Source organism: Dermacentor andersoni, chromosome 7 (genome assembly GCF_023375885.2).
Source record: "Dermacentor andersoni chromosome 7, qqDerAnde1_hic_scaffold, whole genome shotgun sequence".
Taxonomy (NCBI): domain Eukaryota; kingdom Metazoa; phylum Arthropoda; class Arachnida; order Ixodida; family Ixodidae; genus Dermacentor; species Dermacentor andersoni.
In genome coordinates, this window is record NC_092820.1 from 158,134,001 (window position 1) to 158,154,232 (window position 20,232).

The window sequence follows — 20,232 nt, forward strand, 5'->3', positions numbered from 1 at the left end:
CGAGCGACGGCTCGCCGCGACGCTGACAGATGGGTCAGATAAGATGGAAAATAAAATAATACGAAACAGCGTCCATCATCAAACCCTGCAATGAACGTTGAATGTCTGCCTTTCTGCCTTTCCCTAATTGTACAGCACTTTTCGTGCAAAACTGGCAACTGGAAACAAGAGTCGCAAGGAGTTGAGAAATTAAGTTATCTACTAAGTGAAAGATCCAAGGCAACAGCCAAACAGGGAGGAAAAGCGAAAACTGTTTGTGAAAATATTTATGGATCAACATTTTTTATTTAACAAGGAAGTAGAGAAAACGCCGCCGGAAGTGGAGAATAGTTCTGTGTATTTTGAATGACGCTTCCACAGTTGTCAATCGAGCCACTTCTGTGCTAATGTGCACAGAAGAGCAGCAAACGAGGGATCCAAAGGAACCTGTGATTGTTTCGCAAATATATTTCTCTATAATTATTCCAGTGCTCATTCAAAGAAACGCTACTAGAAATCTTTATTTTACACTTTCGCTTGTTAACTTGTTTTTGGCAAGGCTCTTCCGACGCATCTTTCATGCGCAAGTCCATTTGATGTGGCTCTTTGTTTGCCAAGTAAAGGAGAGGTGTATCTCACAGGCGTACCTGAGAGATACGCGTTATTTCAGTTCTCTTTTGCGGGTTTACGCGTCTTTATGCCGAATGGTGGGCATTATTCACATCTGTACTAGTAAAGTACCCCCCTCCCCCCTCATTTGCATAGAAGGTTACCTGTGCAGCTGTGCAGAAAAGTTAATTGTGCAGCTCGAGGTCTGCGGTGCAGGCACATCGCGGCACTCGAGACGAATGCCAAGGTGCAGACGCAGTGCAGTTTGAGAGGCCTTGTACTACAGGTATGATCTTTAAAACTGATGGTAGCTCTAAAAGGAACGAACACACGGTGAAAAGACGACACGACGCAGCTGTGCAGAAAAGTTAATTGTGCAGCTCGAGGTCTGCGGTGCAGGCACATCGCGGCACTCGAGACGAATGCCAAGGTGCAGACGCAGTCCAGTTTGAGAGGCCTTGTACTACAGGTATGATCTTTAAAACTGACGGTAGCGCTAAAAGGAACGAACACACGGTGAAAAGACGACACCACGACGAGGTATGATCAGGTATGATCGGCTACTGGGACGTAAACACCCCCCTCCCCCCTCAACCACACACACACTTGCGTAGACACATCATACGTGCGTAAGCTGCGTCGTCTGCTACGCTACTGCTTCGCACCTGTACGTTTACGCCAAATCGGCACCGGTGCAGCAAAATCATGAGCCAGCCCTGCACCTTTCCAGCACCTTTTGAAACGAACGGCGGGGTGCAGCAACTCGTGAACTGGTTCAGGTGGTGCAGGCCAATCGAACGTGCCTCGTGTATTTTTGTGCTAGACCTTTTTCGTTTTCTTTTTCACTTCGAGAGCGTAGAAGTTGTAGCATTTGCTACGGTTCGCCATGCTTTTCTTAGCTGTCTTCTCCGTACTGGATGCAGCTGCAATGACGTCGAGGTCATTCAACAGTGCAGACGGGGGTCGTCAGGGAAAGTATGTTGAGAGCCGTGACGGCGTCCCCCGACCCACCGGAGAGACCAGAGATGACAAAGCACGCGTGGCGAGTGTGTTTCGTGGAATTCAGCCGTGACGGCGAGGAAGGTGGCTTTTTCAACCCGTTGCGCGGAGGGCCGCCAACCGGTAACTCAAGCGGACATGAAGGGGGTCAATTAACCGGCAGCGATTGTCTGGAAAACGCTTGCGGGGTTTGACGAGATGAGTGTTGCTCCCACAGGGGAGGGGGGAAAGCCTTGTTCACCGAACGCACGCTTGAGAGCAGCACGATACCACTGCGCATGCGCTCAGTCACGTGGCCTTTTTTTTTTTTTCATATTTCGCGGGCTTTCTTTACAACCTGGGAAAAAGAAAAGGACAACGTGAGACGTATTGTAAAGGAAACAACGCGATCGGTGGCTTCTGAAGGTGTTCTACAAATCTACGAGTCATGCTTGGGGTCCTCAGCCAGTAATTAAAAAGTTGGGTAATTAACCTTAATTAGTGAGTTATGAGTAAAAAGAAATGTCTGAGTTATTAGAATAGTATACGTTCGGTTCAAATCGCTTCCGACGCGCCTTTAATTTTTAAGTTCTTGGCTCAAGTCATGTGGGACACCCTGTATAATTCCGGACAAGTTGACGTATTATATCTTGATTTCAGTAAGGCATTCGACAAGGTTCCTCACAATTAACTACTTCTGAAGCTTAAAATAATTGGAGCACCGGTACCACTCATAAAATGGGTTGCTGCCTACTTAAAGCAGAGAACACAATATGTGGAAATTGACGGCTTTTGTTCTTCTCCACTTCAGGTCACATCAGGTGTTCCGCAGGGGAGTGTGCTGGGACCTCTATTGTTTTTGGGCATATAAATCATTTGGCCTCCCTGTTTGCACAAAGCATTGTACTCCTTCTTTGAATTTGCCCTTCCTGCTTGGATCAAATAGGTCTGCAGTATCATGTAAATAAATAAATAAATAAATAAATAAATAAATAAATAAATAAACTGATTCATCTCCCAGCTAGCGCCACAGAATCTAGCGCTCTCAAGCCCCACATAAAACCTGACGGATGGATGGATGTTATGAGCGTCGTATTGGAAAGCGTGTGGTGGCGGATGCCGCTAAGCTCGTAACTTTTAACTTTCTTCTGCGCCTATTTTCGGTCTTTATAAGGCCCACGGTTCGTGTTAACAAGTCATTCATCGCGAAAGACATCCACTGCTCTAAAACAAATCCTTTATGTTCCCTGGTTTTGCACCATCAATACTCTAGTCGCTTTTATTATTTTCCACTGCGGATTCCTTAACCACAATCCCTAAATCCCATTGCCTCGTGCAGGGTCACTGCGACGCCCTAACGAAATGTGTCCTATATGGTTCTCGCGCTGTCTCCACACTAGGGCGTACCAGGCAATGACCCCACGCTACACGCAAGTATTGCCGTCATCGACAAGTCGTCTGGGGAGGTATTCTGCAGGAGTCCACCTAGTGGACTGTCCATTTTGGCCACTGCTGATTGGATGCAGCTGTACGACGGAGGAGGAAATGAGCGGCCCCCGCCAATCAGCTGCGGCCGAAATGGACAGTCCACTAGGTAGATTCCTGCAGAATACCTCCCCTGTTCTAACACCGCGTTAGAGGAGACGACTTGGCTACGATCTGCGATCTGGCTTCGAAACATTGCGCGCTGGATGGATGGATGTTATGAGCGTCCCCTTTGGAACAGGGCGGTGGGTTGCGCCACCAAGCTCTTGCTACTATGCTGCCTAATATCCCACCTAGGTTAACCAATGAAAAAAAAAAAAAAAAAACCCCACTATGAACTACCACGTCCAAATTTTCTGATCCCCTATTGCGAACTGTGTTTTTGTACGTCTCCGTCTTTTGTCGTTTCCCTATTTTTCTTCCACCAATCCTCCAATCGCCTCTTACTAATGTCTATTGCGGACCTGTTTGCTTTACCACAGCTCCCGCTGAACCCAAGGGCTTCAAGGAGGCCAGTGGTGCCTAAATCGACCGCTGGGCAGACGTCTTCACATTCTAATAAAATATGCTCCGTCGTTTCCCTAGCTTTACCGCAGCAAGCACATGCTTCTTCTTCCTTCTTATATTTCGCTTTATAGGTGCGTGTTCTAAGGCATCCCGATCTCGCTTCGAAAAGTAATGAGACGCTGCTGCCGATCGCCTGCGCCCCCTGCCGGCATTTCCAACAAATAGCAGCGCAAGCGATCGTTGCCGGAGCAACGCGTCGTACCGACACACACACACACGCACCCGAACACCTTCCGCGGCACGTCGTGCGAGCAGACGAGCGCTGCAGGCCAAATGACGGACAAGTGAGTGTATTTGTGCGCATCCGCACGTTTGAGCACGACGTCCTTCCGCGGCGCAAAGAACATAGCGGTGTCCTTACTTCCTCGCTGTTATTGCGACCCGCGATTCACTTTGCGCGGACGGCGCAGTAGGTGCGAGACGCTGTAGATGTATAACCACAGCTGCAAGAGAAAGCACTTATTCCTGCGACATTGAGCTGTGACTTGTCAATATACTTCACCGCAAAAAAAAAAAAAAAAAAAAAAAAAAAAAAAAAAAGAAAGAAAGAAAAAAGAAGAAAAAGAAAAAAAAAAACTCAGCAGAGGGCGCAACGGTACACGTGTCATGAAACATGCACTCAATGGCTGGCACTCGCACCTCAGGCGTACCATTATGTCCTAGACATCAGACGCATGTATTGGCATAAAGCACTGCATAAAATGCAAAACATTCTGAGCGTTATATATATATATATATATATATATATATATATATATATATATATATATATATATATCCTACTGTCCTTCAAACCAGAGCCTGCTTCTACTTTCACATTTATCGCTGGATAAATGCCGCGGCGTTCCACCACAATGTTCAAATGTTTCTGCTGCACCATATATATATATTCTTACGAAGGCCGTGCCACGGCCTAAACGTTAAAACATTAAAAGATGCAATTTTCGGAAGTGTGCGCCTTTGTTTGTTCAACTACCTATATTCACCGGACCTACAGAACTTTTCCTTGAATCACACTCACACACACACACACACACTATATATATATATATATATATATATATATATATATATATATATATATATATATATATATATATATATATATATATATATATATATATGAAGGTCGTGGACCTCGAAACCCCAGAAAATATATCTGGCAAGCTCAGACAGCACCTTAAATGATTTACTAATAGCTTTTCTACGAACACTTTCCGGTTTCGTTTCCCAGGAGAGCCGTGTTTCGTTCGGTGATCGTTATATCGCTCGGTGGTCTGTTATCGGTTACGGACTGCTGAGCGACGTGCCAAAACATTCCTATGTCTTGCAGCTCCCACGTTACCACCGGGCCTTCTGCTTCTGCGTCATGACGTCGGTGGTCGCGACACAAATACACCTCCCGGCAAATGAGACACAAACTGACCCGCAGAAAACTCATTATAGTAAGCTATTTCGAACGCTGTGGGGCTTGCCAGTATTTTTGTTAGGCTTTCAAGGTGCTGCAGGGCCTTCATTTAAAGGGACTGACAACCGGCCAGAACGTGTCGTGAGATGTTGGCAGAAACGAAAAGACCGTGATTTATCGTAACAGAATCGAGCATGCCGTTCGTGATTTAACTAAGAACAATAATTTTAACTTGTCACAGAATGTCGCGAAAACAGGCAAGTGGCGCGATCTGGCGGTGAAGCCTTGGTACTTCGGATGTACATGTAGTGTATAGGAGATCACAGTACGTAAGTCGGCTGTTATTAAGCATCGCATAGTGATTGCTTGTAAGTGTAGTGCTTATCTTATGAGGTTTTTGCACTTTGTTCTATGCGCATTACGAAGTAAAAAAAGAAAGAAAGAAACTAGCGAGTGACGTTGCCTTCGTGATGGCCAGTGGAGTGGCAAAGTACGGCCGCTCGACGCAAAAGCATGCAGGTGCGGCCCGCTGCGTCGCGCCTGAACGGAGTCTCGGGCCTAGTTCTCCGCGCGCCCGCTGCGGCGCCACTGCTCGGGGACGGCTGCTGATAGAGACCTTGCTTTGCATCGAGCGGCCGTGGGCAGAGCTGTTCGCTGCATGGCTGAGCAGGAAAGCTGTTGTACGCGCGCGAATTCGCGAGTTAGTAGCCCGAGTTCTGTGGTCTCTGTGAGATACAAAATGCCACCGACGACTGAATTGTGTCGCGAATGAGTGCCGTATCAATATAGTAGGATACAACTTAAAAAGAAACAGCAGTTGGCAACCAAGGCACACGGGCCGCGCGGAGTTAGAGTGTACTAGAATGTCTAGCGGGGAGTTGTCTTAATCCGCTAACCAATCACAGAAGCAAACGAAGTCGTCGTGATGCGATGTTTTCAATATGGCTTCGTACTTGATACCTCCGGAGCGTCTGCTGTTCTTGAAGAGCCTTTTCGTGGGCGGAAGCGATGAGGTGTGCAACAGATATGGACAAAGTGTATGGAGTCCTCTGCAAAAGGCCACGGTACAGTTCATTTCACTGCCACGTCAGTTTTACTGATGAAACTTCAGTGCCAACTGTAGTGAAACCCGACAGTAAATAGTTGCAGCGAAGCAAGCGTTTTATTTCAGTTCAATAAAGAATTAGGCTCTCACCGTTCCACGAGTGAAAGCATAAAATTACCCACTTATAATTATATTTTTGTAGTTACCGCCTTATTTAGGTAACATGGGAAGTTTGAAGCACGAACTATTTGCAGCGTCGCGGAGGAACCATGGCTGGCGGTTATGAGGGCGTGGGCGGGGCTTCAGTTTTATCTGACTACAATGGCATATCCTAGCATTTAGCTTGGCTTGGCTAAAACACAGCCTAGCGCACGCAGCCAGCGACAACATGGTATTCGAGATCAGTTTCTGTTACTTGGAGGGAGCCGTCGCTTGGGCCTAAATTTAGGCACCACCTAGTATTGCAACAATTATTCATCACTTCAGGAAATATGAACCGCAGGAACATCGGTTTGATAAACAAAATATCACTTCCTAACAGCTATCGCCGCAACTGTCGTCTGCTATCCACAAACGCCGGCGTATAATCGCTATCGCGCTCACCTGACACTGTTTCCAGCAGGTTTCTTGAGCACAACATCCTCAATGCAGATCGGAAAATTTTGTACACAAAATGTTACACGGCGTTTTCCGCGTTACCACTGTATGATTGGGCACTCAGACCGGTAAGCTTTCCGTTGAGCTAAAAAGAGGGGTACCACAAAAATTGGTTGTCAGTCCCTTTAACGCAAAAAATAAAGACAACAAAAACAACAATGAAAGCCGAAAATTCTCGTGTAAGCACTCGATTATTTACGTTAATCTCCTGTCCGGGGTCAAGGTCTCGTACCGTAACTGAATATTTAATATCTTGTTTGTTCTGTTGAACTCGTCGAGACGAAGCTCCTCTTCCTCCTTTGTGAGAGTTCACTTTACGGTTACAGTGTAGTAGTTGTTGTTGTTGCCTCAAACATGGCTCGTAACCACGGAGGGGGGGGGGGGGGGGCGATCGGTCACACTGGTTTGAATAAAGAATGCATCCAATAAAATATCAAAAGGGGGTATAAAGGTACAGTGTACTGCGAGCGTTCCGACCAGCCAACAATTCTTTTTTTCTCTGAAGTGCGAACACTTTCAGCCTAGGTTTTGGCGTAGAAAATAACTCGTCCTTTTGTCAGATTCTGCGGCATTTTGAGCCAATCAGAGAAGCCGTAGCAGGCCAACCGAAGCTGCCCAGATCGCAAGTTACACAACATGGCGGAATTTTACAGTGTCCAGCTACCACTCCAGGTAGTTCTCTCAGTTAAAACACAGCCTCCGAGATCGGGCAGCGCACTGGAAGATCTTGGAGGCTATTAAGAGGAAGCTTTAGCTCTGGAGCTCCTATCTAAATACATGTAAAAGGAGAATTCGTTTTTCTCGGAAACCACTGCACTGAATTTGACGAGGTTTGTTGCATTAAAAGAAAAACTTAAAAGTATAGTGACTGTTGGTTTCGAACTTTTCATTTAGGTCGTCAATTTTTAGTAGAAGCTGGCAAAAAAGTTTACCACTCTGTATAACACAGTTCTGTGAATTGCATCTAATAGAACATCTAAAGCGGACAAAATTGATATGTTACATATGAATCTCAAAAAAAATTTAGTAATATGAAAATACAGCTTTTGGAAAACCCTTGCACAAAACGTAACGAATTAAGTAAGATATAAATTGACAAATCGAATTTGTCCGCTTTGAAGGATCTAATGAATGCCGTTTACAGAACCACGATATCTGTTCTTGACGCAGAGCAATTAATTTTTTAACTTCGTGTTTCTGTTTTTCACACTTAGGAATTTTTTTAAATTCGTTTAACATAATTCAGGCCCTAAATCGAAATTCCGCTTCCAGCAGTCACCGGAATTTAACTTTCTCAAATACAGCATATTTAATTAGAATCGGTCCAGGGGTTATCTCAGAAAAGCGTTTCTGCGTTTTACATGTGTTTGAATAGGCCGCGTCGGAGTTGGACCCGCGCTAAAGCTTCCTCCTAAGGCAAGTTCGAAACGCAGCAGCATGCTAGCTACAGCGGTTCACTTTGCTACTTCTCGGCGCAACGAGGATGGATGGATGGATGTTATGAGCGTCCCCTTTGGAACGGGGCGGTGGGTTGCGCCACCAAGCTCTTGCTATTATACTGCCTATTGTCCTACCCAAGTTAAAAAAAAAAAAACGCTATGAACTTTCACAACCAAATTTTCTGACCCCCTATTGCGAACTTTGCCTTCGCATGTCTCCGTTTTTTTTTTGTCGTTTCCCTAGTTTTCTTCCACCAATCTTCCAATCGCCTCAACACTAATCTTTATTGCGGACATGTTTACTTTTTCCCCTACTCTCGCTGAACCCAAGGGTTTCAAGGAGGCCAGTGGTGCCGATCATATCATATGGACCGCAAATAAAGACGGGGACAGAGGGAGAGAACACATAAACGTAAACGTTACACATAAACGTAAACCGCTCGTGCTGTTTATGTGTTCTCTCCCTCTGTCCCCTTCTTTATTTGCGGTCAATATATGCAGTAAATACCAACTAGGCCAAAGTGTTCTTCTGAAGCAGTGGTGCCGAAATCGACCGCTGGGCAGATGTCGTCACATTCTAATAAAACGTGGAGAGTTCGAGGATCGCGAGTGCCCCCCCCCCCCCCCCCCCCCCCCCCCCCCACACACTACTAAGCCTCGCCGCGCGCGCCCATGCAGCTCGGGGACGGCGGCGGACCTGGAGCCCGTGCAGCAGGCGCTCAGCCTGTATAGGCGGCGCCACTTCACCGAGTGCGCCGAGCTGTGCGAGCGCCACGCGTCCAAGCAGCTCCAGTGGCTCGGCATGCTGGCCCTGACGCAGCACGCGTGGCTGGACGAGCTCGAGCTCGAGGGGCTGCAGTCTCTCGCCGAGGAGCTGCTCGACGATCAGGTCGAACAACCTCCCCTCCCTCCCTGTCAAAGTAGAAAAGAAGTACGTTTGTGAAATGTAGGAAACCGGTCACGTGGTAGAAGGAGAGGGCTATGAGAGTTCAGAATATATGAGTTTCATATCTGTCCCTGTAAAATTCTCTTGTTGGATGCTTCTGTGCGCCCAAGGCAGTCAGAATGATTACATAGTTTTCAACTACGTCTTTTGTCATCGTACTTCTCGTTAGAGCTCCGTTGTCGGCCTCTATAAAGTTTTGTAAGGCCCTAACGGTAAGGGTGTTACAAGAAAACACCCTTAAGGGTGTAAACATTTTAAAAGTGTGGAACGCAGGCGAGCGCGTCGGCGGACAGCTTGTGCGAGAAACAAAGCGCCACAAGATTTCTTTCGTTTGCCAAACACTATAATGATGGCAAAAACAAGTTTACTGGGGAGATCGTCAGAGTGTGCGTGGCATTCTTTGGAAAGTATAAGCTTTGGGCAGAGTATTCATAATTAATGATTACACAGAATTCTATGCACTAAGCGACGATTTTCCAGTGCACAACTCTTAAAAAAGTTTACACCCTTTGGGGCTTATCTTGTCCCACAACAATAATCGTCGTCTGCCTTGCTTGCGTTTCCTTTCTTGAAAACTCGGCGCTCCCTACTTTCCTGTTGATAATGCTGTACCACACTGATAACGCGCAAGCCGTTCGTGACTAGGAAGTACCGGGCTCGCAGCGTTAAAGAAAGGAAATGCGGGCAAGGCAGATGACGATTATTGTTGTGGGACAAAATACAACCGAAAGGGTGTAAACTTTTTTAAGAGTGTGGGGAGTTTTTGCCCAAATTTTTAAATATCTCTAGAGTATTCGACAATGCTTGCCAGGTGCCAGTCGCACAACACAGAAATAAAGATTTGTGAATGTAAGTTAATTCGCGCTTTTCGCGTCTCATTAGCATATCTTCGCGTCTCACCACTATCTTCTTAACGCTTCCCCCGAGTCGGTTTCATCTTACAAAGTATGTCACGTGAAGTATGTCATCGCCAAAGTTAACCATGCACTTGGGTACCCGACGAAGAAACTTTTATGTAGAACCACGACCACTTGGCAAGCTTCTCCACGCCACTTACATTCGTCGATCACTTGAATATGCACCATCCCTCTAAGATGCCCCGGTGACACTACATTAACAGACATACTGTGAAGCAGTGCAGGATCGTTTCGGATCACGAAACCTAGTAGGCACATCAGCAGACACGAAATGGCAATCTCGCTGCTAAACCACAATGCCGAATGACACCATGACACAGTGTACATCTTCTAATCACAGCACACCAGCTGAAACAACGTAGCAACCCTTAAAGCCTCTTCATCAGCTTACTCTATATTGCAACTTCACTGCAATAGAAATATCTGCAAGGCCGCGTATATGTGTCATTTGCTGCGCTGAGCGATTACAGACAACTGTGACCGGCACCCTCAAGTAAATGAACAGGCTCTCGGCCTCCACTGCCCCGACTAGGGCACTGAATCCTTCCTCTCCCTTGTCATACGGGCTGGAGAACGGACCATGCACCACGATTGCTCTCTCTCTCTCTCTAAACAGAAGTCGCCGTAATGCTCGACTTTCTTGATACCTACCGTCGACTGTAGGAGTGATCGAAGCAATACGAGATATTAGGGTCTCAGTGCGAGCAAGCAGCGACGTGGGTTCGGAATGCGAGAGCCGTTATCATAGAAAGGGGAGGGCCAGTTGGGGGAACAGCGCTAGCAGCGCGAGTAGACCGCGCTACTGTTTGTTTCTTGTTCTCTCTCCATCTCTCTCTCTTTAACACTTCATTTGTAAGCACAGTACGAAGCATTCACGGGCAGTATAGTGGTGGTGGTGGTGGTGGTGGTGGTGGTGGTGGTAGTAGTAGTAGTAGTAGTAGTAGTAGTAGTTACTATCTGGTGAGCGGGAAGAAAAGCCCGCGGGCATCGTAACATCGTAGGGGGAGGAGAGATGGAAAAGCTTATAGTGTAGGAGTTGAGGACGGACTTTGCGATGAAAACACTTGGGAGGTTTATTTTACATTATTTACAGTGAGACGTCAATGAACAGTCGTACAGTCATTACGGGCCGGCAGCAACTCGGACGCTGCGGCCCGCGGCAAGAAGTTCGAGAGAGGTCAATCAGGGACTGCTCTGGAATCTCTGGGATGCTCTCGGTCTGAGTCTTTTAAACCCTTCGAGGTCTGGAAGACGTGTCATGTTCGGCCAATGGGAGAGCCCGCTCATATGACGCCATTTTCAGCCAATGGAAGGCGCCCGTGCGATGGTGTCACACCCGGCGGCTCCCCGCGGTCTTGCCTTGCTGTGGTGCAATGCTCTCTTCAAAGGCGGCCGGTGAGGCGACGCTTGGGCCCCAATTGTCCGAGGGCCCCCTACTCCCGGCGGTATGGCCTCGCTGGCTTGCAAATGCCCTCTTCAAAGGCGGCAGGTGCGACGCTGCCAGGCCTTCCCGGTACATCACAGCCGTCTGGCTTCGGGACTCACGTTACCTGGAACAGTGCCGGGCTATCCCCTGGCTTTCTGGAAGAGTCAAGCAGTGAATGGCTACCGGCGGCGTACGAAGTGGGGGCCTTCAACTTGTTTGCACGTGCGCTCCTCTGGAATGTGCTTTCCGTGTTTCTGCATTCCTTAATTAGCAGTGGCGCGATTCGATGTGGTCTGGGGAACTCGAAGTAGGCTCAGGAAACAGCCCCATATCTAACAATAGGCATAACTCTGGCTTGTCACGTTATAACATATACGCTCGCAAGAGCCCTACATGTAGCGTGTATAGCTTACGTGTACTGCGCACGCGCAGTGTGTGCATCACACATAAGGTAACGCTATACTCCAGTATACGTTTGTCGCCACACGCTACACTCCAATCTCTCTATTACGTATCTCTTTGAGAGGCACCTGCTGTTGCCCGAGAGCTTTGCGGAGTCCCTGAGGGTTTACAGGTGGCAGTCGCCTTCCACACCGACGCTCGCGCCGTTGGAGACAACAACGCACTCATACGACGACACGAGGGATCGGCCTATATGTACAGTCAACCGAAAAAGTTTACGGGACGCAGGATCTGCCAAGAAGCTGAATTATCGCGAAGCGTGGTCACACAGTCTCGAATATAAATGTTCCAGCATGGAGTGGCCTTCGCCACCTACACAGCGATCCATTAAATACGAAGTGTCATGCCTCAACAGTGCAGGAATTCACGTTTGAAAGGGAAACCACATCCCGTAAACTTTTGCTGTTGAGTGTACATATGCAGATCTAAATTCCGGAGTATTGCGTTCCGAAACCACAATCTGATCATGAGGCACGCCGTGGTGGGGTATACCCCGGATTAAATTAGACCACCTGGGGTTCTCTTTAACGTGCACCAGGTGCACGATGCACACATATAAGCTGCACATGTCCTCCCTGCGACAAACCTACGTACACCTTCAAGGACATCGTTCCCTCGATAAAGCGAATAGTTTTCTAGAAGCTTCCCGCTATTCGCTCCCATTGACAATCATCATAGATGGTTTCTGCACGTGTGTGTGTGTGTGTGTGAGTTCAACAAGGTCATTGACCAATTCGGTATGTACTGACGCACACGTTCTAAGCTATAAAAACTCTACCGCGCGCTTCTCGGTATTAAGCGAAATGATGACGCTAAATCGCAAAAGTACGAAGGTTATGAAACACTTGCCGGATACATTTCAACTCGATGTACTAAAGTTCGTCTCGAAATGCCGGGCTCACGGCGTCATAGATATTATCCTGACGTCGTCACACCGAGAAAAATTCGTAACGGTAGCGAACTTGCGACACACGCACGAACACGAAAGCGGACAAACGCTAGCACCGAGAAACAGGGCGGACAAAAATACTCGGCTTACAAGTTCAACTCTGGTTTGTCGTCTGCTTCTGCAGTGTATTCGCCCATGCGTGCACTAGTGCGCTGCCTTTACAACAATAATGATTGACGAGTACTAACCGTCCAGCCAACCTCGGCGCCTCGAGAACGGGTCGTGTTAGTGCTCCTTTAACACTACTCTTTATAAACTGGAACATGTTAGGCGTGACGTTAAGAGGAAGCTTTAGCTCGGGCCCAACTCCGACGCGGCCTATTCAAATACATGTAAAACGCAAAAACGTTTTTATGAGATAACCCCTGGACCGATTTTGATAAAATTTGTGGCATTTGAAAGAGAAAGTTAAATTCTAGTGACTGTTGGAAGCGGAATTTCGATTCAGGGCTTGAATTTTCTTAAAACGATTTTCAAATATTCGACCGTTTGAAAAAAAATAGAAGCACGAAGTTTACAAATTCATAGCTCTGCATCAAGAACTGATATCGCGGTTCCATAAACGGCATCCATTAGATCATTCAAAGCGGACAAATTGAATATGTCATTTTACATCCTACGTGAATTTGTTACGTTGGTTACAAGGGTTTTGCAAAAGTTGCATTTCCCTATGATTAAATTTTTTTTATATTCATTTGTAACATATCAATTTTGTCCGCTTTAGATGTACTATTAGATGCAATTCACAGAATTGTATTATCATTTTCAGTGGTTGAGTAACAGAGTTGTAAACTTGATAGTTTCGTTTTCTGAAAATTTTCGATTTTTGCCAATATTTAATAAAAAATTGACGACCTAACTCGAAAATTCGAAACCAACAGTCACTAGATTTTAAGTTTTTCTTTTAAATGCAACAAACCCCGTCAAATTTGGTGCTGTGGTTGCCGAGAAAGACGAATTCTCCTTTTACATGTATTTAGATAGGAGCACCCGAGCTAAAGCTTCCTCTTAAGAGACAGGAAGACGGCAGTGTGGATTCTCAGAGAGCCATCGGGTGTAGCCGACACCCTCTAGTTGACGTTAATTGCGAGAGATGGAGCCGGACACCTAGGCTATTTAATGCGCATCGAAACGTTCCGTACGCCATTCCAAGAATTCCGTATGTTCCTTACGGAATCTGCATGGATTAGGTATAAAATTCCGTGAAGTTTCCATAACAGCTATACTGAATTAATGGAATGCGTGCGGAACGTTTCGATAGGGAAAGATAGCCGGTGGTCTATTATAGGGTTGCAGTATGAGTGACGAGGGAAAGGAAGCGCAGTGGATGACGGCAGAGATGTATGTACGTGGCACCATGAAATAAGGAAGTTCGCATGCAAGATGGGACAAGCTGGCGCTAGACAGCGGTAATTGGAGATCGCTGGGAGAAGCCTGCAGTGGACGTTAAACATAGGTTTATTATGATGTTTACGTAAAACGGCAACGCGAGTACACGTAACAAGCTGGCCTAATTTTGCGCCTCTCAGTCGGTTGATTGGCGCACCCGTGCATCTCGCAGGCGACGGCGCAGACGGGCCGCCCGGGCACCTCCCTGCGGGCCCCTCCCCCTCCGACCGGTGGGGGCCGCCCAATGACCCGCGAGGGTCGCCCGTTGACTGGAATACGGCGACGACCCCAGACCCGCACCGCGGCCACGCGGCACGGCGTCGAGAGGGCGCTCACCACAGCCGCAGGAAGAACGGCACGTATGCCCACACGCAGCGTGAAGTATAGTAACTCGAAGTAGTAAAGGCAAGGCGCAGAAGACCAGGGCTCTAGAAGAAGAACACAAACGACAGGAGCGGCGCCGGTCCTGTCGTTTGTGTTCTACTTCTAGAGTCCTGCAGGTCTTCTGCGCCTTGCCTTTACTACTTCAAGCATGAACCAACTAGCCCAAGCAAGAGCTTTACTATAGTAACTCGTTGGTCATCTTTTGTATATATATATATATATATATATATATATATATATATATATATATATATATATATATATATATATATATATATATATATATGTGAGTGTGTGTGTGTGTGTCTACGGGGATCGTAACCCTGCACCTCCACCAAATACAAGGGGGGGTGTTCGCCTATCAGCACTAGTTCTAGGTTGTATACCGGTAGGCTTAATGGGGAAGCAAGCAATTCTCGTCGTCTTCTCTTTCACCAGCACTATGCCCACTGCCCAGTGCCTTCAGTACAATCTATATATATAGTAGGTAAAGAGGAATTCTTCAGGCTACCTTTCAAACGTAAAGAAATTGAGCGGTCCCACAAGGTAAACAGAACAGATATTTAATTTCAACAGTTTCGGGGCTGCGTGGTTGGGTATGCGTGCTTTGAAATTCCTTTTTTTGACGGGTTTCTGCAACACGGGGACTTTAATGCTGTCGCGTTAGAACAACTGGCTGCAGGTCGTACACGAACCGACGTCTTCGCATTACGCGTGCGATGCTCTTGCCAGCTGAGCTACCGCGGCGCCGTTTTCACGTCTACTTTCCGGGCGAAACTAACCCTGGGAGTGTTAGCCGGCGCCACCACTCACAAACCTTGGCAGCACGAGTACGTGACGTATTCTTGACGTGTTCGTGAGGCGTCATGAGTACGTGATCTTTTTGCCTTCATCGCAATGAAGAGAGCGAAAGCAGGGAAGTTTCTGCTGACCGCACTCTGTATATGCTGCTGAAACGTGAACGGCGTTCAGCAGTGAAGGTGGGGTTGAAAAGGGGTGACGGGAAGCACTACTAGAGAGTTTTAGGTTTTTCGCACCCATATTTTAGGGACGCAAGCCACCGGATTTACAAAAAAGAATGCAAAAAGGGTATACAAAAATCAGGGAAAACGGGGACTAAAGAACGCAATCAGCGCGTCGCGCTTTGGGTGCGAAAAATCTAAAATTCCCTATTGTTTTTAAGGAACATAAAGAGAAATGGTACAATAGGAGAAAGGAAACTATCTACAGAATGTGCAACGAGGTAAAAAAAATAAAGTAATCGAAAAAAAAAAATAAGACCGACTATGTAAACACGAAAAGCCATAGTCCGTTTGCGCTATGAGCGTTCGCAAAATCGGCCCCGCGCACCGGTATTCCTCGGCCAACGGGATGCCAGAGATGGGCTGCTGTCTAATAACGAGCCGATGTTGTTACCTGGCTGGCCTGTCCTCACCCGTTCACTTCCACGTGACGACATGATCACCGCATTGGGCAGTCATTGGGTCATTTAAAAATATATATTTTCATCCCTTTTTTTTGCGGCGAACTCCTGCACACCTATGTCGCGATTAATGACGAAACAATTATACTTAGAGGCTGTGAACGAGCACAAGTGTCCTCCCTCATCCCCGTCAAATTTTGTGCTCGTTCCCACCGTTCACGTATGGTATGGGCGTGAAGCCTGTCATAAGTACCTAAATCTCCGGGAGTTAAATAAAACGTAATGCGCTATACCATACCATACCAACAAACGAAATCACAAAGAGCTTCAGTGCATCCGGTATTCCAGCAAGCCAGTGGTTTGCCGCATGAGCTGGGTGTAAACGTGAGCGGCCAAGGGTGCCTGACGTCCTCTTCGACGAGGACATCGAGGCACCCTAGAGCGGCCGGATGGGTGACGCCACCTGGTGGCACGAAGCACAACCAGACAAACACGTAAGATTGCACTAAGCAAGTGTATTTCACTTCGCTGCTGGTGCAAATGATTGGCAACCGCGTAATCGTGAACACGGTTACGCTGCTGTTGAAAATTTACACCAGCAGCGAAGAAGCGTACACTTGGCTCTGTTTGCTCGAGCTTTGCACTCCCGGGTGGCTGCACTGTTCCGAGCACTCACATTTACGTCTCCGCCCATCCGGCAATCCGCTCAAACCACCCGCGTTTGCCGGAATACCGTGCACGCTTAACTCTATTGCGTGCGTGCAGGCCCGGCCGACGACTGCGGCACCCGCAATGGTGCAAGAGTTAGCAGAGTTCGGTCGACTGGGCGCGGCCTCTTCGGGCTGGCCGGACAAGCCGTGGCTCTCCAAGCCGCTCTTCCGCTTCCTGTACCACCAACGAGGTGACGTCAGACAGGTAAGCATGCGCGCTCGATGAACGACAAAATAGCGCCGTGGCGTCGTCGTCCCCTGACCGAAGATGCCGTGTGCGTGCCGAATATGATTACTGGGTGTCCTGCACTTCAACAGGGCACGTACAGTCAGAGCGTGCAGGGGTTGCGATTCTGAATAGTGTCAAATTACGCCATGATGGCTTTTTGAACCAATCAGAGAGGCCGTAGCAGCCCCGTGGGCCAATCAAAGCTGAGAATAGGTTCGGCTTGTCAGGTCGAAATCCGGTCGTCGGGTTCACGTAAACGCTTGCAGGTCGGCATGAACGAGCGTCTAGGCGAGTTCGGTGAACCTGCTAGCAAGGGCCGTGGAACTGACTCGCCCGGCTCGCTTGGCAAGATGTATGTAAAACGCGGTAGGGTTTGGCTGGGTCAGCTCAACTAAGCTCGTACGGAGTTCGCGAAAGCAAATCCCACTGCTCGTGGTGACTGACAAGCCACACGTATACGCAGGCGTTTGAGCTGGCGGGCCAGGAGCGGGCGACCGACTGCTGCGGATGGTGGTCGCTGCAGCGCGGCCGCTGTCTGCTCAGGCTGGGAATGCTGCGAGAGGCAGAGCACCAGTTCCGAAAGGCGGCGGAGGCCGGCGACCCTCAGCCCAGGGCGTTCCTGTGGCTCGCCAGGGTAATACGCCCTGCGATGCCTTACTCTTTTTCGCGGTGTTACCAATCTCCCCCTCCCCCCCCCCCCCCCTACAGATCACCCTGCAGTATATCTCGGAGGCTTACGGTTGCCGCCTTTGCCGAGCAAAAAAAAAAAAAAGGCAGAACTAGTTGATAATTGCACAATTATACGAATAGCCGAAACGCGTCATGTATGAGGCGGGTACTGCAGCTGGGTTCCTCTCTCGCGTTTCGATGATGATGATTTATTAGCATCCCTTATGAAATGGGGCGATGACAAATAGTCATCTTCCCTAAAATTTCATAATCTACCTTGTACAGTTACCTAAGTCTGTAACAGATCCGGTTCTGTCAATATCTTCCTCCCTGCCTTTTTTTTCCCGCCAGTACTCAGTCTCTTGCTCATCTCGACTGCTTCCCTCCGGACACGCTGCTCCATCTAGCGGCGCCACCGTAAAGTCTTTTGCCTGGCCTCCGAGATCGCACCAACCGACGGAAGCGAAAGTGCCGCCATGATATTTCTATCAGCCTCTTCACCGCCGCGCACATGGCTGCGCCGCCGGCCGCTTTCTCCGCGACCGTACCGACGATTGTACCCGCACAAGCTGAACAGTGGTTGTGATCTTGCTTTGATGAAGCTTTGTAGTGCCCCAATGGCGCTAAAGGCGCACATTGTGCGAAGTAAATTCACGCTACGTATGAATGGACACTGCGTGAAAAGTGCAGATGAAGGGCGGTACGGACGCGGCATTGCAGAAGCATCGAACGAAAACCTTATTTACTCATTTAGGGCTCAGCAACAGCCTGCGAATGTGCTCACGCTCGGGAATGCGTACGGACTGCCTGAGCGTGCGTGTTCTCGGCGAGAGCAGAAAGAACATATGGAAGGCCATGTTCGGAAGAAAGCAGCGCAGAAACTTCATACCGGAACTATAGGAGGCGTCGGCTCCTCAGCGGTTAGCGCTGTCTTAAAAAAAAAAGACGGCCGTGGCTTAGCTTGGTTAAGCCTAGTGATTGCGAAGCAATAGTGTGTTATTCTCGGATCAGCTGGTAGTATGGCTGGTGGTAGTCTTGGGTTATGCTAGTGTTACGGCTTACAGTGAATCATCTAAGCACCAGTACGTCCAGGTGCATCTCGGACTTGAGCACGCCGTTGGCGAACGCCCGTATCGAGCTGAAGGACGAGAGGTCCAAGTAGCGCATGACGACGTTCTCGATGCTCGACACCCGCCGAACGTCGGCGGCTGCGAGGAGGCCGCTGCTGATGTCGCGACACGCGAGGATGACTCGGGCGCCGCGCCGCGCCCATGGTGAGAGGAGCGGGAGTTAGGCCGCCATTGGTGGCTACCGCCTCGACTCGCGACGGCGTGAGATGGGGCCCCGTTTTTACACAGCTGGTGTGACGTCACTCTAGGTCACGTGGTGTGACGTCACGCAGCGAGGTCACGCTAAAGGTCAATGGTGCCTACCACCGCCTCGCCATGGAACCGGCTGAAGTGCGACCTAAAGTAGTATTGCTTCGCAATAAAATGCGTAAGCTATTGAAGGGGCTTTTGTGTACGCAGCCGCGGGCTCTCCTCTCGCTCTTTTCTCTGGACCCGCTCTGCCATCTAGCGGTGCCGCCGCGAAGTCAGGTCGTTGCCTCCGAGATGTGCGACCCGAGCGAACGCTGATATTTAATAACCTCCTTCGCGGCGAGCGTTCGTGGCGCAGCGCGCTAGAAGCGCCGTGCTGCTGTGCTTCAGGAACCCTTGTGACACGGGCTCGAATCTGCCCAGCAACGCAGAAATTTTGAAGGATGTTCTTTTGTTCATTGAAGATTCGCGGTCAACGAGGTTAGGCCCACATTTTTAGACTCACTACATTCGGGATCGGCCAAGATTCTTAGGCTAGACTGCACCATCTTCGGGATCGCGGTCCATATATTTGGTTGCATAGCTAGATAGCAGGAAAGAAAACTGGTCTGACAATGCAGATAATGCTATTTGTACTAAAAGAAAACCGAAGCCTAGAAGAGAGGAGAGAGGTCATTTATTTTGTGAAAGGTACTGTGCGGTAAAGTACAAATTAATATCAATATACAGCAATACGCCGAGTACTAACTCTGCGTGAGATTACTTTATTGAAAGGTTTTGCAAAGCTTATAATTTATACTTTCATATTCTTCTTTGAAGTTGTTGCAACTAATTTACTGGTAAAGCTTAAATTATATATATATATATATATATATATATATATATATATATATATATATACACACACGTTGTGCATTGTTAAGCATATGCATCCCTTCCGAAATCAAATCGAACAGCGTGGTACATGCAGCACGCGCTGAGCTGTAAGATCGGTGACCAAAGCGGTACTCGTGGTAGTGCGTAGATTTACCTTAATTACTTTAGACCATCTTTAGACACCATCTCAATTGTTGTAAGCATACTTCTATGCATTTCTTGATTGTTCTTCGTAGGCTACGACATGATAGGCGAATAAATTACTTGTAACAACTTGAACAAAATTATGAGAGTATAAATTATAAGCTTTATATAGCTTTTCTACGAAGTTCAGGTATGCAAACCTAGTACTCGGCGTACCGTCGC

General features: G+C 47.9%; 1 protein-coding gene across 4 annotated transcripts in view; it reads left to right on the forward strand.

Moving 5' to 3' along the window:
- Positions 1–3,826: 3,826 nt before the first annotated feature.
- BBS8 (tetratricopeptide repeat protein 8) overlaps positions 3,827–20,232 on the forward strand; it is a 47,100-nt gene continuing 30,694 nt past the window's right edge. For 3 of the 4 annotated variants that reach the window (XM_055071924.2, XM_055071926.2, XM_050180639.2), the window contains exons 1-5: positions 3,827–3,902; positions 8,846–9,056; positions 14,429–14,611; positions 16,829–16,978; positions 17,466–17,636. In XM_055071924.2, the coding sequence (XP_054927899.1) occupies positions 3,892–3,902; positions 8,846–9,056; positions 14,429–14,611; positions 16,829–16,978; positions 17,466–17,636 (726 nt within the window). In that variant the 5' untranslated portion in view covers positions 3,827–3,891. The remainder of the gene's footprint in view (positions 3,903–8,845; positions 9,057–14,428; positions 14,612–16,828; positions 16,979–17,465; positions 17,637–20,232) is intronic. The other variant, XM_055071925.1, reaches the window with a different exon arrangement.